The sequence below is a fragment of the Lynx canadensis genome, chromosome B2 (assembly GCF_007474595.2).
Source record: "Lynx canadensis isolate LIC74 chromosome B2, mLynCan4.pri.v2, whole genome shotgun sequence".
Classification (NCBI taxonomy): Eukaryota; Metazoa; Chordata; class Mammalia; order Carnivora; family Felidae; genus Lynx; species Lynx canadensis.
In genome coordinates this window covers 71,503,947-71,525,470 of record NC_044307.1, presented here as the reverse complement: position 1 = coordinate 71,525,470, position 21,524 = coordinate 71,503,947, and the positions used below count along the sequence as shown (strand labels likewise).

Sequence of the window (21,524 nt, the reverse complement as noted above, 5' to 3'; positions counted from 1 at the left end):
ACACAGAATCGGAAACAGGCTCCAGGCTCCGAGCCATCAGCCCAGAGCCTGACGCGGGGCTCGAACTCACGGACCGCGAGATCGTGACCTGAGCTGAAGTCGGACGCTTAACCGACTGCGCCACCCAGGCGCCCCAAGAGTCGCATACTCTTCTTACTGAGCCAGCCAGATGCCCCTCTATCCTTAGTTGTTTTAAGTGTCACCCTTTACCTGTAGGAATTTGTGCCTTTGTGCTAATTTGTTTAGTACTGAAAGTGAACTTCAGAATGTTTCTTTTTCGGCATAGTTTAATGTCTGTGTTGAAAACTATTCGGAATGTCTATTTTTAAGCTTTCTTCTATATTGATATATATGTATTTGAGGCAATAGGTACTACAGGCAGTGTAAATGAGGGCTGGAGTTACAGCTCCTTGGTTTGATTCTCATCTCTGCTATCCACTAAATGTGTGTGATCTTGGGAACCTTGTTTTATATTATTGTATAATAATTTCTTCATTAACGGGAATAATAGTTCATATCTCTTAGGGTTATTAAAATAACTGAGCTTTTACATGTAAAATTTACCAACTTACCACAAGGCCTAGCATTTAGAGTGTAGTCAATATGTGTTAGCTAGATAGTGTTGTTAATATTTATCACCTTTAAATTTATAATTTGATCATACTTTTTATACATTGAATGTCTTAAGAAATTGAAAGCAGCATGGGTCATGGAAAGTAATCAGTATATTAGAATTGAGGATGTTGTTTTGTTTTTCCCAAATAATAGTGTACAAACCATTACCAAGAATCCAAATATATACATTTTGTTTAAGGGATTTTATTACGATCTCATTTCCGATTTCCCTTTTGATTTTAATTTCCTTTTAGTTATTTACTAGTATAAACAAATAAAATAAAAATTTATTCAAACTAAAAAGCTTAATATTAAAGATACGGTATCTTACTAATTTGAAAATTAAAAATCACATATGTGTAGTCATATATGAGCCATTTTAATTTTTTGAACCATTTTCATTTTTTAAAATTTGTGTTTGTCTTTACATTTTATTGACCATAGTGACATGGATTAATACTCCTTAAGAATAATGATTTAAGGTAGCAAAAGAAAGTTTTCATTTATTTTTATAAGTATGTATTGGGTGTGTGTGTGTGTGTGTATGTGTATGTATGTATGTATGTGATGCAGTTTGGACCAAAAAGAGACTTGATTCTTACACTCTTGTAGTTAATGGCAAAGTTGAGAAGAAAAACATTGAATTATTAAACTTTTAGATGTATAATAACAAACTGGTACATGAGTTAAGAAAAAGTTGCCAAGAGTATGTACCCAAGATAACACATTTAGACTGGTAAGATAAAGGAAAACTAGGGAGGTTACATTGAAGAGAAGATTTGAAGCACATTGAAGAGTTGTTTGGGCAAGGAATGTGGGGAAATGTAAAGAGTATGCCACCTGGGAAAAGCCTGAGAGCAGAGAGTGCAGGTAAAGAACCTGAAAAAAGGCCAGTGTGTCTAAATGTGGTAAGTGGGGGCTGGAGCGTGTAGGACTAAGAACGTGCCAGATGAAGCAGAGAAATATGAATGGACCATACGTGCCTTTCAGGATTTGTAGACCATGTTAAGGAGTCAGATATCTAAAGAGCAAGGAAAGTCTCTGAAGTGTTTGTTTTTGTTTTTTAATTTATTTTTTAATGTTTATTCATTTTTGAGAGACTGAGTGCAAATGGGGGAGGGGCAGAGAGGGAGGGAGACAGCATCTGAAGCAGGCTCCAGGCTCTGAGCTGTCAGCTCTGAGCTGTCAGCACAGAGCCCCACAGGTCTCTCGAACTCACTAACTGCAAGATCATGACCTGAGCCAAAGTTGGACGCTCAACCCACTGAGCCACTCAGGTGCGCCCCGTCTCTGAAGTGTTTTTAAATTTTTTATAAGTGTTTATTTTTGAGAGAGAGGCAGAGCGTGAGCTAGGGAGGGGCAGAGAAAAAGGGAGACAGAATCTGAAGCAGGCTCCAGTCTCTGAGCGGTTAGCACAGAGCCCTGTGCATGGCTCAAACCCACGAACCGCAAGCTATAGTCGGACACTCAACTGACTCAAGCCACCCAGGTGCCCCTCTGAAGTGTTTTAAGTAAAGGTGACTTGACCAGATAAAGCTTTTGGAGAGATCATTATGATTGCAGTATACAGAGTACCTCTGGAATAGAAGAGATTATAGATTCGAATGAGGTAGGAGGCATGAGTAGATGTGGGAGAGATAGGGGTTATTGCAACGATGATTTTGAATTGGATTGTTGTGGAGAAGAGGAAGGGAAAATCAATTGAACTTGGTGACTACTTGGATATTGGGAAGGAGATGGAGGAATGGGCAATGTAAAAAATACAACTTTTTCGCTTGAGGCTGGATGGATAGTGTTGCCGTTTGTCAGGGTAGAGAACATTTTGGGAGGTGAGTGTTGACATGAGGATTATGAGTTCATTTTGCATATGTTGAGCTGAGGGGGGCTTGGGATCCAAAGAGAGATATCTTTTAAGGAAGTTTGATGTGTAAGCCTAGGCTCCAGTTACAAATTTTGGAATCATTGGTATAATAATTGTCCAAGTAGGAAGTATTGAGTGAGAAGAAATAGGGTCTGGAGCTGGACTCTGGTAGAACAAGTGAACGAGATCTAAGCCTGTGTTTACCTATATAGGTCATGGACAAGTAAATCGGCAGTCTTAGGATATTGCAGGGGTCTTAAGAACCTTCAAAACAGGGCAAGATAGAGTTGTTGTTTGGGGGGAAGAGGATCATAGCTATGATTAGATTCTCACTGAGGTCTAGATAACAAAATATATGAAGAACAATATGATAGAAGTACTACAGACTGCTGGTTAGTGGGGTAAAAGAACATTTTGGGGAGGAGTATAATGTGCTATGGAAATACAAAGATAGAATGTCCAAAAAAGGGGGGCAGAGGTATTGTAGTAGGTCATAGAAGGCAGTGAGGCATAGACTAAGACATGAAGGAGAATGAGTTGGGGAAGGTGGATGGGCAGAGAAAAGATTTCCAGCAGACGAATCAGCTTGTATAAAGTTTCAAAAGCCAGAAAGCCCCTGAGGATTTTAAGAACTGAAAGTATCTAACTTTTAAAGTGAAAGTTGATTTTGAAAAATTGAAATATACTAAATCACCAAGGGAAGACTAAGTCTGAGAAAGTGGATTCATAGTATTTTATTCAAAGACACAATTCTGCAATAAAGATATTCAGGTTCCCTACCTGAAATGAGTCTTGCAAAATGACTCCAAAACAGGACAATCACAAAACTAAAGTTATTAAGTAATGAACTTTATGATTAAAATAAAATTTTTAAAAGAAATTTTGATTAGTTTAAAGAACACATTAGAATAATGATATACGGGGCGCCTGGGTGGCGCAGTCGGTGGAGCGTCCGACTTCAGCCAGGTCACGATCTCGCGGTCCGTGAGTTCGAGCCCCGCGTCGGGCTCTGGGCTGATGGCTCGGAGCCTGGAGCCTGTTTCCGATTCTGTGTCTCCCTCTCTCTCTGCCCCTCCCCCGTTCATGCTCTGTCTCTCTCTGTCCCACAAATAAATAAACGTTGAAAAAAAAAATTAAAAAAAAAAAAAAAAGAAAGAATAATGATACACAATTTAGAACTAGAAGGGACTCTATTCTAGGCTTTTTCCTTTAAATTTTATTTTTAAGCAAATTAGGGAAGATTAAATATAATTTTAAAAATTCATATTTGGTAATTTCTTCTAATTTTTTTTTTTGCTTAGCTAATCACCTTAGTGTTTGAAAAAGTATGTTTTAAGTCAAGATGGTGATATTAGGGAAAAGGAATCCTAGCTTAATAAGTTTAGGAAATTGTATTAAAATCAAACAGATTTATCTCAGGATTTTTCAGAGGTACATAATATAGTATATATAATTTGTATTGGGACCTCTTTTCTGCAATTCTTCATTCCACTAGTACTTACTGACCATCTACTATATGCCACACACTGTATTATTTTAAATTGTCAGTGTAACAGTATGGCTCTCTGTTGTCTCTAGGACAGGAATGTATTATAAAAAGTAGGTTGGTTTCTCTTAATTGGCTTCAGCTTAGAAGGATGAATAGTAGCTAACTTTATAAAAACACCATTCATGTTCTTCTATAGTTTGGGTATAACAGATACTGCAAGATGGAATGAAATGATTTAACCCTTCACTTCCTTCCCCAGATCAATCTTATAAGGAATTCATATTAAAAGTGCCATTACCGTGTGTACTTGAGTAGCATTTCTCAAACACTTGGCCTCAGAACCGCTTTATGTTAATAAAAATTACTGAACTTTCTTTGTTTACATGGAATTACCTGTTCATATGATTTAAAAATTAAGGTAGATTATAAAATATTTTATTCATTTAAATACAGTAAACTCACTTCATATTGATTAACATTTTTTATAACAGTTTTCTAAAAGTTTTGAAGAGTGGCATTGTTTTACATTATCAGGAATGTTTAATGTCTGGCTTAATAGGTTTCTTATATCTGCTGCCTCACTTAGTCTGTTGTGATATCACATGCCACTTGGCCTTTGGAAAAATCCACCATGAGAAAGTGAAAAAGAAAAATAATATATTAGTATTATTTATGACTTTTACTTTAGGAACCTTCAGGAGTTCCCAGAACTCACTTTGAGAACAGCTGAACTTTATAACTTGATACCCTAATAATGAAATGATAAAATAGTATACTTTTTTTCTGTAATTCTCTTTCTAAAGCATTCTAAAAGACTTTCAGGATGGATAATAAAAATATTAGAATTTCATATCTTGGTTTCAAATGCTATCATAAATTAAACAGTGTTTTGAAGTTGTTCCAAAGTGCCCAAACTTTTTGTGGTAGGTAGATTTATTTTATAGTCGAAGCTTAGTTAAATCAGTAGTTGCAGTTTGGCCTTTCTCTCTAAGGTTTTTTGTGAATTACAAAATTCATCATAGAGGCTATATAATTGTTTTTAAATTTTGTGATGAGTACATGAACTATCAGGGTTTTTTTTTGTTTTGTCCTTAATTATTCTGGAGATACTCCTTACGTAAAAGATTCAAAACATTTATTATATTTTGTAGTTGGATGACTTGTTTGAAGCTTTTGAAAATTAAAATTTAAACATCATTTTAGGTTATAATGCTATATAGTTTTTCTTCATTCAGTATTTGCATTGACTAGAATCTGCTAATTTATAACTTGCTATATTTAGGTTACATTAATTCTTTAGCAGTTTTTCTCCTCACTGAAGTAAATGATGGTTGGGGTAACTATTCTGTGAGTCAAGTGGTTGAACAGAACAGACATGAACTTTGACCCCAAGTAAAATGAAATGTGGACTAGCCAGAACAAATTATTCTATTTTTTAAAGTATATTTTATTTATTACAAAGAACTATATCACTTTATTTAGCAAGTATTTTATATGTCTTTCACATAATAGGTGAAGTATTACAGACATTTAGCACCTGATCACTTGCTGCAAATATGTCATCGGCTAGGACCTCTTCTTGAACAAGAAATTCCACAAAGCGTTCCTGGAGTACAAACTTTATTAGGAGCTGGAAGACAGTCCTTGCTACGCACAAATAAAAGTATGAACAATTTGTAATAGGATTTAGACATTCTTTTTTGTATATGTGTTCTACCTTTGGATCCATAAAAATATGTGTGTTTAATAGGCTGCAAGCATGTTGTGTGGAAAGGATCTGCTCTGGCTGCATTGCATTGTGGAAGACCACCTGAGTCACCAATTAACTATGGTAGCCCACCCAGCATTGGTGAGTTGTTTGAGTTCATTACCAAGTTGATATCCTCTTGGTAAAGAGCTTTTGAATATAAAAATGTTTTAGTTCAAGAGAATTTCATATTATGTGCATTAGCATTCAAGTAAGGAAAAAGCTATCATTTCTTTTTACTATGTCAGTAATCTTCATAGTGAAGTCACGATATGTAATTATGGATTGTATGTATTGTACGTAATGTAGGCTAACTAGCTTATTGATATTCTATTTTTACAGAAAAACTGTTTTCCTAAAATGTATTAGATTGATTTTGTGGGTGACTGTATCACAATACACATTAGTTATGATGGTGGAAAACAAAAATAGTTCGGTTATTTTTTTTATAAAGCATAGTGTATTTTTCTGCCTTTAAAATTTCAAAGAAGGAAAACTGATGCAGCTAGGTCTTCCTTTTGAAATACCTCGTAGATTCATTCATCCCTTGTCTCTTCTACCTGGTCCTTGGTCTTCCTGGATTACTGTAGCATTTCCAAACCAGTCTTGCTTTCAGTGTCTTCTCCCTCTTTCCCTTCCAGGTCATTCTTAGAATACTGTAATATTAATCTTCTTTAATTCTACCCTTGCTGTGTTGTCCTTCTACTCAAGGTAGTATAAAGAGGTTGTTTAAGATATTTTAATGATGTCATACTTCCTCTAGCACCAATCTAAACTTCTAATTTTCAGAGACTTTCATATTTTAGTCATAGCCTTTTCTCCCACCCCTACCCTTTTGCCTATCCAGGAGTGTTATTCTCCCTCTCCCACCTATCCAAATCGTACTTACTTCTTCCTTTTCTGGATACTTATACTGATCATCAACATTGCAGTTCTGCCTTTTGCTTAAGATTTATATGGTATATCTTTTTTCACTGTTTTACTATTAACCTTTTTGTGTCCTTTCATTTCCCATATCTCTTAAAAATAGCAAAGAAGTGGCTTTTTAAAAATATAGTATGGCAGTCTTAATGTTTTATGTAAGGCATTTTGTTCTGTATATATAATTATTGATATATGTGAGTTTAAATCTCCTAACTGTTGCTGCTTGGAAATCTTGATGATTTTCTGCAGTTTGTGATATGCCTTGGTGTCTGTGGGGTTTATTTTTCTTGTTTGAGATCCATTAGGTTTCTTGAATCTGTAATGTCTTTTACTGGCACTGGAAAATTCTCAAATATTATCTTTTAAAATATCATCTTTGCTCCATTCTCTCTCCTTTGGGACTCCAGTTGAACACATACTAGACTCCCTTACTTTATCTTCTCTATCACCTTCTCTTTTTTTATGATTTCTATCTTTTTGTCTCTGTGATGTATTCTGGTTTGTTTTCACTGACCTATTTTCCAAAGGTATCCTATGTGACATTTGTATGGCAGACAATCGTGGATGATTTTTTTTTTCAGTATATTGTCTTGGTTACATAATGATATTTATATATTATCTATATATAAAGAACAACTATTAAAACAAAGGATTTGAGACACTAGAGTATATTTGCACTTAGAAAATTATACTAGGGGCAAAATGGTTTTGTTGAAAGAAGGGGAAGGTAAAATATTAAAGGAGTTTTACTGGTAGGGAGAAGTTTATCCTCTCTTTGAAAAACTACAGGTCTGTATAGTAAAGAGAATGTGTTATGTTATTCTTTCAACACATTGTCATGTAGCCTTGTGGTAGGCAATGCAAGTGCAAGAATGATTGACGGTACATAACTTTCATCTTAACATTTCCTATGTGAGTAATTACTATGTGCCAGGCAGTACTCAAAGCATTTTTCATTTATATTCTCTTTTAAAACCTAAATGGCCTATAGGAGGAACTGTTCTTACTTTATAGAGAAGGAAATTGAGGCATGGAAAACGTCGGCATTTTGACCAAGGTTACACATTTAGTGAGTCATGAAACCAGCCTGACTCCATTATGCTGTCTTATTTTCAGTAAGCTAAACTTTCAAGTCGTAGCATTTGGCTATTCAAGAAAATTGGTATTAAGTCTCATGGTCAGATTAGTAAATATTGCTGACATGGATATAGGGAATATGACCAAAATGTCTTGAGTTTTTTGTTACAGCAGAGTAATGCAACTGATATATTCAGGTATCAGAATTAATTACCAAGCTGGTAATTTTTGTATCTTTCTGAAAGACTTAATTTCATAAGGGTTAAGATGAATGCTTTTTTCTTCCATTTGTATTTTCAGGAAAATACTAGTTCTTTTTATTTAAAAAAGTAACTATTATAATGCCAATTTTACCTGTTTTTTCATATTTCCATATAGTTTCTTAAGTTCCCAAAGAAAAAAAGCTGGACTAAAAATGAGTCTATTTATTATAGTCATAGTTTAGTATCATCTCTTTTCGGTTCACCTTGGTGACAGTCTTGAATGTTTTGTGACTGCTACAAAATTGGGAATAGGATGGAAGTGGAAAGAAAAGTTCATCAAGCTTTTGGCCTGCATGGTGATAAGGTGTATCATTTTACGTTATCACAGAGTATGGGTTAGAAGATTTTTTTTTTAAATATGAACATTTGTAGTACTGACTTAATTCTTTTGTTGATTCCTCTTTGCTATTTTCTGTCTAGCTACTTTTAAAGATTTTCTTTGCTCTTTCCTTGATCTATGTAGTACTACCAAGTAAAAAGGGACGTAAGGAAAAAACCTTAACATTTTAACTTTTCATAAACTATGGATTTAAATATTTAATATACATCTAGATATTTAAATTTTGAAGCATTTGAGATACAGAAGTTTTAAAAATAAACTTTTAACTTGGAAATAAATATTTACTGAAAAGTTGCACAGATAGTTCACAGTTCCGTTTATACACCCTGTGCAGTTTTTCCTAATGTTGTAATCTTATTACCTGGTACATTTCTCAAAACTACAGAACCAGCATTGGGGCAGTATTATTAACTAAACACCAGATCTTATTCATATCTCACCAAGGTTTTCTGTTAATTGTCTTTTCTTGTTCCAGGTTACCAAACTGCACTTAGGAATTTAAGTTTTTTTGTTTTTTTTTAATGAACTTTCTCTTGTAACTCAGAAGATTACGTAAGATAAGTGTGGTGATAAATTGGATTTTACTTTCTTAGATTTTTGCAGACTATATGCAAACTTTTGTACTTCTCAATTTGAGTATTTCACATTTGTCTGAAACTTTAAAATGTGTAAAATAGAACTTCTAACCCTGTGAAACTTGTTATTCCAAGCCTGGGAGTTAGACTTCTTAATTCATTTCTTAACATTCGTTTAGTAAATAAGGCATGTGTATTTTATTCTAATCTCTTGAGTCTGTTTTTCATTACCATTGCAATAGCCACATTTGAGGCCTTGGTACTTCTTGCCTGGAGCTGTAACATCATTCATTCACTTACTAAGTAATTACTGAATCTCTCTGCATTCATTATATCTGGCATTGGGCTAGCATCTGGAGTTTTAGGATAAATAAGAACATGCTTGACCTCTGCTCTCCTTGAACTTATAGGCTACTTGATCCCTTGCCTCTAGTCTTATTCCTGTGCCCTAGGATTTAGCTCTAAATCAAGGTTTTGTAACTTTGGCATTGTTTATATTTTGGGCCAGAGAATTGTTTGTTGTAGGCTACTGCCCTGTGCATTGTAGGGTGTTGTATCAGCATCCCTGCCTGTGCCCAGTAAATGCTAGTAGCATTTCCCACCTTCTGCCCCTGGAATTGTGACAACCAAAAAATATCTCCAGATGTTCCCAAATGTCCCTGGGGCAAAATTGTCTCCAGTTGAGAACTCTAAAAGTTGTAAAAGGCATGTGTGATCCTGTCATGCCTCCTTTCCCTCATTGACTTTGAATAGTTTTAACCATGTAATGTTGCTCATAAGGCTGACCTTTTCCCATCTTCCCGCCTTTTCCTTGCCTCTACCTGTACTCTAGCTTTGTACAACTCCTTGGCAGTTCTTAACAGTCAGCTAACCTCTTAACCCTTTGTCTCTGCACGTTTTATTTCTGTCTGCAATGTCTCTCTTTTTTGTTAGTTCTATGAATATCTATTCATTCTTTAAACTTTAAATGTCTGCTTATACTTACCTCTTCTATAGCTTTTGTCACATAGTTGTGTCTGTTTCCTTTTCTTTTTCTACTATACTGTTAGGACATGGAGGATAGAGATTATGTTTCATTGCTCTTTATAGACCCAACTCCTTGGCATTAGTAAACATTAAATGAAGAGGCAGTTGGTAATTGATGAACTGGAGTGGGACTGAAAAAATTCAGCAGTGTATAGGGGGTAAAAATTGGAATAGATGGTTGGAATAGCCAAGAGAGAGACTTGGTCCAAGGATATCATTGAATTAAGGGAAAACCTCAGAAGCTGGTTTTTAAGAAATTAAGGTTTATTAATGAATTATCAGTTCATTACACTTGAGATGTCAAAAACCCATACCTGTATAATTTAAGAACCAGGTATTGAGCTTATCTCAGTGTGTCTTTACCCTATTTTATAAATCCCGACTGCTTTGCATCTCCTAGTCCTTGATGTAAATTGTGAAAATTGAACTGGAATTCAAATTTGGAGAACCAAAGCAGTCAGCTGCTTTCTAGTCCTCTAGAACCTCTCTTAATGGGAGAGAAATAAAAGAAAAGAAAGGTCCTACTAATCTGTTATCATTATCTTCTAACTCATTTTCTACAGAAGAGATACATGATCATGTATTAGGCATAATAACAGATTTACTTTCAAACATACTTACGATCTCAGGTATTGTGCTTTCTCCAATCTCCGTACCCATATTATGCCTGTTTTCAGATATAGTTTACTCTGTATTTGCCTATGTTAATAGGCATAATTTAATAATAAATGACATTAGTGGAGGGAGACCTGGAAAGAAGAGACATAGGTACATTAAAGCTGTTTTTAAAGTTAAATTTGGGGATTCATTTAATGCATGTTTATCTTGTGGAAAAGGTTGTAATAAAGTAAAGCAATCTTTTGCTAATTGCCTGTTTATATTTTTTGACATTTACCATATTAGCCAAGTAAACTTTCTGTGTTTAGGTTTTCCATATCTCATCTTGTTTGTTGTTTTGCCTATGTAGTTCTACTTGTTGCTTCTGTCATTTTACTTGCTGCTTCTGCTGCAAAGTTCCAGTTTTGGTGGGTGAGGATAAGGAGTATTGAGAAATCTCATTCTGTGTGAGTGTAAGGAAAACTTTACCTTGAAAAATAGCCTTGCTACACAAACATGCAGTTAACATTAAGAAGCTTTTTGCATGAAAAGAAGTTTTAGATCTCATCTACATTTATAGTTTTTTCTGAGAAAACTAGTTTGAGCAAAGGCAGCAAAGATTTGCTTAAAATTAGATTATAAATCTTGACTCGGCTTTAGTCTAGATGTGTGGCCTTAGGCAAATTATTTAATTTTTTAGCCTCTCAACTTCCTCATTTGTAAAATAGGGGTGAAATTTACCATATATGGTAATTTGGAAACTTAAATGAGATAGCAAAGTGACTATGTATGCACAATGTAGACTACACTAAATGTAACTTTTTGCCCTTTCATCGTGTAATTCTCATTTAATGCATTATTTTGCTAGTAAATCTTGAGTACTTTTAAAGCAAAGGGTCTTTTCCCCTTCTATTTTTACTGTGCTGTTTTGCCACATTTCCAATATTTGACTTATTCTACAGTTGGTAGTTTTTTAACATAATTTGGCACTGGGCTGAGATCTGGAGGTTAGAGTTAAGTTTTTCCTTATGTAACCATGTTTCTTACATAAGTATTAATAACATTGTATGTTATAAATCTGTAAGATTTAACATATAATTTAACATTTGACATCTAATTCAGTAATTTGTAAGATTATAATAATAATCTGTAGTTTCTTTCCTGTTCATGTATTCTTTACCTCATATTCTGTTAAGTTTTGTACCTTTTTTACCTCAGTCTATACTTTATCCTAAGTTAGGCATCTATTCATCACTTATTTAAATACATTCATTTTGACCTATTTTCTCAGTAACCATTTTCTCTTTCAGAACTCATTTTCTCCTATTTTTCTAATCTTAGTTTTATAATTTGTGTTGTTTAATCATTTCTGACTTAGTTATATTTTTTGGATTTTTATTTTTTGGTCTTGGTTTCTGTTTTTTAATCTGTCCCTTGAATGATATTTATTTACCTTTGTTTTTTTCTACTGTACTGTTAGGGCCTGGAGGATAAAGATTATATTTTATTGCTCCTTATGGACCCAATTCCTCAGCATTAGTAAATATTAAATGAAGAGGAAGTAGGTAATTGATGTAATTAATGAATGAGGTGGGACAAGAAAAGTTCAGAATGACATTCATATTTCCATTTGGCACAGGTTTTTGTTATTTTAATTCTCTTCCTTGCTCCCCTTCCTCTCCTCCCTCAGCCTCTCTACTTCCTTGTTTTGCCTTCTAAGAATAGGTAACTGTGAGAGACTCCTAAGATGTATTGCATTTTTGTTTTAAGGGAAATAAAGCTAATGTTCATTATGCCAAAGTGCCAAATATATAAAATAGACATTATTATTTATTTTTTTCTTTTGCTTAAATTTCTTTTCAAATTTATGATTGACCAGAAAAGGGGAAACACTTTGAAGAATGACAGTTTACTTAGGTGAGTTCAAATTGTTGCTCTTGTAGCTGTGTTTTATTTTCTTTTGTTAATAATGAGAAGAAATTCTTTTTAAGGTCATAGATGTGATGAGAGGTATCATCTGTGCCCCCTGCCCTCTTGTTGTACTATGTCTGGCAAGCAGTGTCAGTAGTAATTAGGAAGCACTAGCCTTTCATTACCCCCTTTTAGTTTGTGTCCCATATTTTTCCAGATTGTTTACTTTGATGTTGAATTTCATATCTGTTTAAGTGAGGCAAATTATCTTATTTTCTTCATAAAGTCTCTGACTTTTTATTTTGAATTTTGAAGTTAAGAATTGAACGTTTTCTGGGGCGCCTAGGTGGCTCAGTGGGTTGAGTGTCTGACTTCGGCTCAGGTGATGGTCTCACAGTCCACGAGTTCAAACCCCACATTGGGCTCTGTGCTGACGGCTTGGAGCCTGGAGCCTGCTTCAGGTTCCATGTCTTCCCCCCTCTCTCTCTCTGTCCCTTCCCCGCTTGCAATGTCTCTTTCTCTCACAGAAATAAACATTAAAAAAATTTTTTTTAGGGGCGCCTGGGTGGCTCAGTCCGTTAAAAGTCTGACTTTGGCTCAGGTCATGATCTCACAGCTCACGACCTCACAGCTTGTGAGTTCGAGCCCCATGTCAGGCTCTGTGCTGACAGCTCAGAGCCTGGAGTCTGCTTCAGATTCTGTGTCTCCCTCTCTCTCTGACCCTCCCTACTCGCTTGCTCACTCTCTCAAAAATAAACATTTTAAAAATTAAAATAAAAATAACATAAAAAATTTTAAACCAAAAAAAAAAAAAAAGGCAAGGAATTGAACATCTTCCTAGACATCTTGAAACTAGGAAATCCATGATCAGGCTGAATAGATATTTATATGAAGAGAGCAGCAGTTTGTTCAGCTCCATAAGGAAGATGAAGGGGAAAAAATGATGTCCCATAAAGTCTTTTAAAAAGTAAAAGAAAAACTGTGGTTAGTAAGATTTAATTTTATAACATGAAGATTTGATTGTTCAAAGTCAATATTGTGGTAGTATATAATACCTTTGAGTTTATAGAACATGTTGTCTCATTTGCTTTTCATAACAACATTGCAAGATACCCCAACTTTATCAAAGAAGCTGAAAAAAAGAAGAGGTAGTGACCAAGTCAGTTATCCCTGGTTGTGTTTTTCTGAAATATGCATTTAACTTTATGTCACATTTATTTAGCACCGTTTTGCCTTCTCTGTGAAATTCTTTATGCATTAGCCTTGTACCACTTGTGTCCATTTATTGATTTGGGTATAGGAGCCTTTGAATTCAGAATGTGAACTTTAGAAAGATTAAAACATGGTATGTTGTTTCAAGTTTATCTCTTTCCATATAAATAACTTAATTTGAGAGAAAATAATTCAATTCCTTGAGAAAGTATTATTAACAGTCTTGTTGGCAAACTGATTACATTCTAGTTTAAAATGAAATTTTGTTTTTTGAGCCCTTTGATTTCTTTTGCAAAATCAACTTTTGCTTTTAGCCATATTCCTTGTGATCTGTTCTCATTGTGGTCAAGAGATAAAATGGCAATCGGTTATCCCAAAGCAAATCTTATGTTATTCCCACTTCTTTCTCCTTAATAACCTTTAACTTCCTAATTTGGGGGAAATAGTCCAGAATGCCTTACCATAGCTTACAAAGCATTCTGGAGTCTGTGCCCTACCTTCCCATCTCTTCACTTGACACTTTCCCTAGTGTGCTCTGTGTGCTAGCCATACCTACTTCCTTATATAGTTTGAGTGCCATGTTCTTTCCAGCCTCAGACCATTGCACATGCTCTTGCCTCAACCTAGAATATGCTCCCTTCCCACCAACATTCTTTGTTCCACTTTCAGGTCTTAGTTTAAATGTCTGTTTTTCAGAAAAGCCTGACTCACTGATATGCAACCCCTTCCCTCCCCTGCCATATATTTAGGGCCCTCTGCTGTATATTTTAAGGTTTTTCTGAACCTTTTTTTTGTTTTGCTGACACTTCTTGTTCTAAGTCCTTGTTTCACGTCTGTCTTCCCTGCTAGACTACAGTCTTCATGAGGGTAAGTACTGTGTGTTTTCTTTCTCTGTTACATCCCTTAGTCCATACTTGGCCCATATAGGTGCTATATAAATGTTTGTTAATTTAAAATTAAATGATTAAAATGTTTGGCATAAAACTATATAGCTTTAAAAAAATGAATTTTTATTAAAATTACTATAAAAACATTTAAAAGTTTTATGGTTGAAATACCATCAGACTAGTTTCCAAGAAAGAAAAGAGGAGGAAGAATAATACAAATCTAGTAATTTTACAATTCTAGTAAATTTGAATCCTTGTAATTGTAATGTCTGTTTTGGGGGTTTGTTTTGTTTGTGCTTATGTACTTGGTTCATGAGATTTTTTTGCTTAACTCTTGGAATCATCTCTTTACTTTCTGTATTTTATTTTAGTATTTGTGCTCTCCTTTTTAGAGCTTACTTGTCTTTGTGGTATCTGCTAAATCTTAAAAACATGATGTCTTTCATATGGGAGGTACAACTAAACACCAAATTGACTATGTAGAGATTTGGAGGGTAGCTACTGTGCATACTAATTATTTTAGTTAGAGTAGTAAAAGAAAGAGAGAAGCTCTCCTGGGTGCTGTGTTGCCCAGGTGATTATTATACTTTTCTATTCTCTCTTTCCTTTTTTGTGGACCAAAAGCTGTTTACAGGATTGTCCTTGTAATGTTACAGACCCCTTTTACTATAAAACTAAAGTTGGGAATTTTGTTCATTATAGTTAACGGTGATTTATTTGCCTTGTTCTCGTGTTGGTTAGTTGCTAGTTACTGGTGCAGAATGATACAAAGATCAGATGATGATGTAGAAATAAGCCAATCTGTGTTGAATTATTTTCCAGATTATCTGTGGCCCTCAAATTACGAACATTTGGTTGTTATTCCCTACTAATGTCTATATTAGTAACCTCAGGAGAATTGTGGCAAGCTTATCAATTGTGGCTCTATGGTGAATTAACTGTTAAAAGTTCCTTCTTACAGGATTCCTTCCCAAATAAAATTGAACCTACACTGTCTTTGATATATTTCTCTTTTACTTTAAAATTTTATTGGGAAAGATTTTAGAAACAAAACTTACAAACAAAATTAATGGTGCTTTGTATTATTTTATGGCTTTTGAATCAAACCAGGTGTAAATTCTTTGTAGTCTTATTCAATCCATTGTCATATAGACAGTGGTTATTGTCTGTTTTATAGTATACAATTCTGATGCTTTGGTATGCTTAGTCTTAAGGGTTCTTTTTTTATGCTTAAATAAATTTAAATGCTTTGCATCTTTATCCTTGGGCGTGTTTTTCTCAGGTTTTGAATTTAATCTCTTCAGACAGTTTAGATTTGTCATATTGCTCTTTTGAGTTCCTTGAGACAGACTGAGCTATACTTTATTTAATTAAAATTAATCAGAATGAATAGAGGAAATAATCAGTAGAGGAAACTTGGAAATCAGAGAACAGTTCAAAAAGCAGTCAGTCTCACTGGTTAACTGCTATTACTGCTTTGGCATATTTCCTTTCATTTTTTTTTTTCTAATATTTGTTTACCTAACCACCATGGTAAGAGTGCGCTCTTGGGAGTAGATGCCTGAATTCAACCTTGGACTTCACCTCTGGGAAAGTTAAATTTTAGCTTTCAGTTTCCTTACTGGTAAGGAATATCCCCTTCTTGGAGATAATAGTATCTGCCGTAAAAGACGGGTGAGATTAAATGAGAATCAATGTAAGATGCCTGGCATGTACTAAAGCACTCAGTAAATATTAGCCATTATTTTCCAGACTGTTATTTCATAATAGTGTTCTGTAGCCATTTTTCTCCCCACTTTAGTAATTGTATTGTATTTTGACATTTACCCACATTGTTTGAAGCAGATAAGACTTTTTCTGTCATTAGATTTTTTAAAATTTTTTTTTAACATTTATTTATTTTTGAGAGTGAAACAGTGCAAGTGGGGGAGGGGCAGAGAGAGAGGGAGACACAGAATCTAAAGCAGGCTCCAGGCTCTGAGCTGTCAGCACAGAGCTTGATGTGGGGCTCGAACTTGTGAACCATGAGATCACAACCTGAGTTGAAGTCGGACACTTAACCGACTGAGCCTCCCAGGCACTCCAATCATTGGATTCTTGAAGTCTCTAGCTCTAAGCCTTGGTGACTTTTTCCTCATCACAGCCATTTTCTCAAGGTGTTTGATTCCTGGCTTTAGCATAACTTCTCTTTTAGAGATTCATATAGCTATTTTTTTGTGACCCCATAGTCATATCTTCTTTTCATTAGAACATTTTTGTGGTTCTTTAAAATGAATAAAATTTTATGTAATTTTATGCCTTATCAAATACCTTACACCACACATTTATCTAATGAAAATTTTGAAATCACCAACACACTCATAGGCAACTTTTTGAACTTGCAGGGTGTTTTCTATAGTAATTATTCTGTAAGTGCCTGGTCATGGATATAGCATTATTTTGTTGGGAAAACTAGTTATCATCTAGCAATAAAGCAGTTTGGAATTTGTTTTCATGTGGTCTTGCTTACATGTTTATTACCAGTTTTGTAGTTCACTCAAGTTTAGTTTTATAGGTTTCCAAATTCTTGTTTTATAGTTATGAGTTCCTAATTTTACATTTAGAAAGCCTTTATTAACACAGATAATGGAGGTTAAAATGAAACCTTGGTACTGATTATCCAGAAGTCACTCTTTTCTACTTTAATTTAAGAATTGTTTATGTGGTTATTAATTATAAGTTATAACTATTTTGCATTTTATTTACAGAAACTCTGGGAGGTTTCCAAGATTTTTGTTTTGTTTTGTTTTTAGGTTTATTTATTTTGAGAGAGGGAGAGAGAATACCAAACAGGTTTTGTGCTGTCAGCACAGATCCTAACACGGGCCTGAATCCAATCCCACAAACCATGAGACCACAACCTAACTTGAACTCAAGAGTCGGATGTTCAACCAGCTGAGCCACCCAGGCACCCCAAAGTGTTTTTTTAACCAGAATCACAAAATAAAATTAGTCAAAATATAGTACAAAAATAAATTTAGTAAAAATCAGTTATTCTTCTTATAAAGTACCCTGAGGTTTTTTATCTGAGTACCCCTTTCTCTGTATAAGAAAAGATCCCAGGTTACACTGAGATACCTGCTGAATTACATATTCTGTCTTTCCTTTGCTTCTTCATCTATTGTCATAAAAATTCTCTGGGTTTTGGAATCTACAGCCACATGCTTCTCCTTGCATTCATTATGGCACCAGCAGGACTCTGCTTTCATGAGCTGGCAGAAGTTGCAAACACTAGTTATACTAGTTTAGATTGTTAAAGGAAAACAGTTTTCCTTCACTGGAGTAGATCTACATTGTACAGCATGTTATATTGTTCTTCGTTAAGAAAAAAACAACAAAACTCAGAAAAACGTTATAACCTCTGCATTTTTGTTAATTCATAGTAATTAAAATTTTTTTCCCCAACTTTTTTTTTAAGCAGTTTTACTTTTTTTTTTTTTTTTTAAGGTTTTTATCATTTATTTTGAGAGAGAGAGGGAGGGAGAAGGAGAGTGAGCATGAGTGGGGGAGGTACAGAAAGAGGGAGAGAGAATCCCAAGCAGGCCCCATGCTGTCAGCCCAGAGCCTCATGTGGGTGGGGCTTGATCTTGCAAACAGATCATGATATGAGCCAAAATCAGAGAGTTGGACACTTAACCCACTGAGGCACCCAGCAATGGTTACTTTTGATCTTGGATAATTTATTGCAATTCCACGATGTGTTCTTCTCCATTTTAAAAGTACTTAGCAGAAGGAGAAAAAATTCTAAACATTTTGAAGGGAAATGATAGTATTTCTATTTCAGTTCTTTTTTGTTTGCAGAGATTTTATCATGTATTTTTCCAGTGTCCTCAAAATCATAGCTACTGAGGTTATTGCAGATGCTCTTTCCTGGCAGCTACCCAGTGTTTCCTTACAAAACTTGGTTCAAATAGTACAGATTTGTATACAGATTTCCCAGGAAGTTGGTTCAGATGGTCCAGATTTGTATAGTGAGGAAAATCGTAAGGTTACTTTGATTATGTTTATCTTTTCTTAAAATCATCTGTATTGAAAACTTGGTCCCAGGTATAGGAACAGAGCATCATGTTCCTAGATAGAAAGATGTCAGTTGTTTATAAGGTAATGAAATTATCCTTACATTCCCAACAAATGGATTTTTTTTAATTTATCAGTGATCCTCAAATTGGATAATAATCAAGACTAAGACATTTAAAAATGGATGCATAGTGATGAATAGCCAGATAAATACTAAAACATTATTAGTTACAAAATTAAATTTTTGGTACTGGCATATAAATAGACATGTGGTCAGTGATCTGGCACAGATATACATATGTAAGATAATTTAATCACAATTTTTAATAGAGAGAAGGATTCATAAATGAAAAGTCTGGAACAAATGATTATTTGGGGTAGAATAAATGTCTTTAGAGACTCACTTCTGTATATACTAAAACTCCAGATAAATTAAGGAGTTAAGTGAGAAATTTAAACCGCAGAGAAGTAAAAGAAAATGTAAGTGGATATTTGTTGTATTATTGGCTGGTTAGGAGAACTCTTCATATTAAATGAGTAGAAAAAATTATTTTAAAAAGGGAAATATACTGAAAATTGTGAAATTGTGAGATGTCAAAGAACAACATAACATGAAAGTCAAGTATATTGTGGAAGATGTTTCTAGAAATATAACTGGAGAAATTGAAATTGAGATAAAATCACTTGCTTAAAGTCCCCACGGTATGAAGTTTGAACACGAGTCTGTCAAACTTAAAGGTTAATCTTACTTCATTAAGGAATATAGCATAGCTGTTAAAATGCTGTTTATGAGGGAAATCTTTGCAAAATTTTAGAAGTGACTGCTTTAGGTGTTAGAATCATGGATTTTTCTTCTTTCATTTGTGCTCTTATTTTCTGCACTGAATACCCATAGTATTATGATTAGAGAAATGAATCAATTCTTCAAAAATAACTAGGTATAAACTGGGGAAAAGTGACCTGTGGGAAGATTTGATTTATCATCCTTATACTTACAGAAGTAATGAACATGAGCCCACAGGTTAGATATGTATGTATTTATATCTAACATTAAAAATTTGTGGGCCTTTTGTTTATCTCTAATAGTTCTGTAGGCTTGTGCACATAGACTTTGTTTCAACGACTGTTCTGAATGATTTGGTACAGATGGGGGTTTTCACCATTTTGTTTCTTTTCTCTCTTCACACTTTAAGAGACTGATATTTCAAATGTTTAACAGTGATTTCTGAATGTTTATTTGCTGGTCTGTTTACTTAGGAATTTGAGTAATATATGTTTAGTTTTCTCTTTCCCTCCAAATTAAATCCATTTAGCAGAGGAGTTGAAATGAAGAACTATTTAGAGATATTTTGGATATGTAATCAGTTTGACAAATCCTCCATTTTTGTTTTATTCCTTAAGCCTAATTATCTTATTATCTAATAAGATAATTTATTATCTAATAAGATAATAATCTTATTATATATTTATATGTAATTTGTTCATTGAATTTACCAAATATATAGTGATCATCTACTAAGTGCCAGCCATCATTGTCAGCTCTATGCTATAGCTCTAGGTAGCATTGTCAGCTTTTAGGTAATACAAGGACAAAAAAGACAAAAATCTGGCACATATAGAGCTTGTTATATAAGTTGTAGTTTGGGGAGGCAAGAAATAAACATTGAACATAATAAGCTAATAAATGTATACCATCAGCTGATAACTGATGGAAAAAGAACAAATATAGAGCTAAATAAAGGATGACCAGGAGTAGTTGTGGGTTGTGATAGGGAATGAATTGCAATTTTCAATGGACTGATCAGATTAGGCTTCATTGGGAAGTGACAGAAATCTGAGAAAAGACTTGGAGAAGGTCAAGGCATTAGCTGTATGGGGGCAGTGTATTCTAGCCAAAGGGAACAGCCAGTGCAGAAACCCTACATTAAGAGCATGCCTCCAGTGTTGGGAGAATGGGGGAGCATAGAGTGGCTGGAGTAAACCAAGTAAAGGGTTTCAAGTAGCAAGTGAAATCAGAGAGGTAATGAGAGACAAGATCATGCATCGCCTTGATAGGCTTGGTGTAGGAATTTAATGTTTATTCTGAATGAAATGAGCATTGTTGTAGTTTTGAATAGGAGTGATATTATAAGGTGACCAGTTAGGTTGCTTTTGAAATTCACTACAGTCTTACTAGAAGAGGTGACGTTTTAATTGGCCTTAGAGGGTAAGAAAGAATTTGCCAAGTGAAGGAAGATAGAAATTTGCTTTGGCAGGCTTAATTTAAGAATATTTCCCATCACCATACTTAGGAAAATAAATGTACTTTCAAACCAAGTCCTATATGTTACTTGATTTATAATAATGTCATATAAGGAACTTACTCCTTTGTGACCCCTTATATCTGTTTAACCATGCTCATTTTAAAAATTAATGTTCTAGTTTAATAAAATTTAAGGAGTTTCTATAATCCAAGAGACATTTCCTTATTACTCAGAAATCCAATTAGTCTATTAACAGTTTCTTTAGAAAGTGAATAATTGCCATTTGCCTTTTTGTCATAAAACTACAGATTAAATTGACCATCATGTGTATGTTATTAACTAAGATTCATTTATATACTTTTTTATTTAAAGGCTCTATACTCAGTTGTGGGAAATATGAGTAAGAATTTCTTTCCTTAGGGTACTTAAGATCAGATAAGGGAGATAGACATTATGCAAATGGTATAGTAAAAGAAAATGTTGAATTCATTGAATGGGAGTCCTAGAAAATCCTTCTCTCTACCTTTGTAAAATTTTTTACCTATTTAATTTGGTCAGGTCTTCAAATTCAGCCTCCTCAGGTTAACTTCAACTATTGAACCATACTTAAATTTTCTTCTCTAACTCCCTGTATCAAGTTTGAACCATCATCTTATTACCTGCTAATTCTACAGACTGTTCTGCATAGGTTATCTTTTAGT

General features: G+C 34.3%; 1 protein-coding gene across 4 annotated transcripts in view; it reads left to right on the top strand.

Annotated features, from left to right (window-relative positions):
- Positions 1–21,524, top strand: part of LOC115514131 (pleckstrin homology domain interacting protein) — a 149,521-nt gene that overhangs the window by 10,567 nt on the left and 117,430 nt on the right. For all 4 annotated transcript variants that reach the window (XM_030315881.1, XM_030315880.2, XM_030315879.1 and 1 more), the window contains exons 5-6: positions 5,478–5,628; positions 5,716–5,814. In XM_030315881.1, the coding sequence (XP_030171741.1) occupies positions 5,478–5,628; positions 5,716–5,814 (250 nt within the window). The remainder of the gene's footprint in view (positions 1–5,477; positions 5,629–5,715; positions 5,815–21,524) is intronic.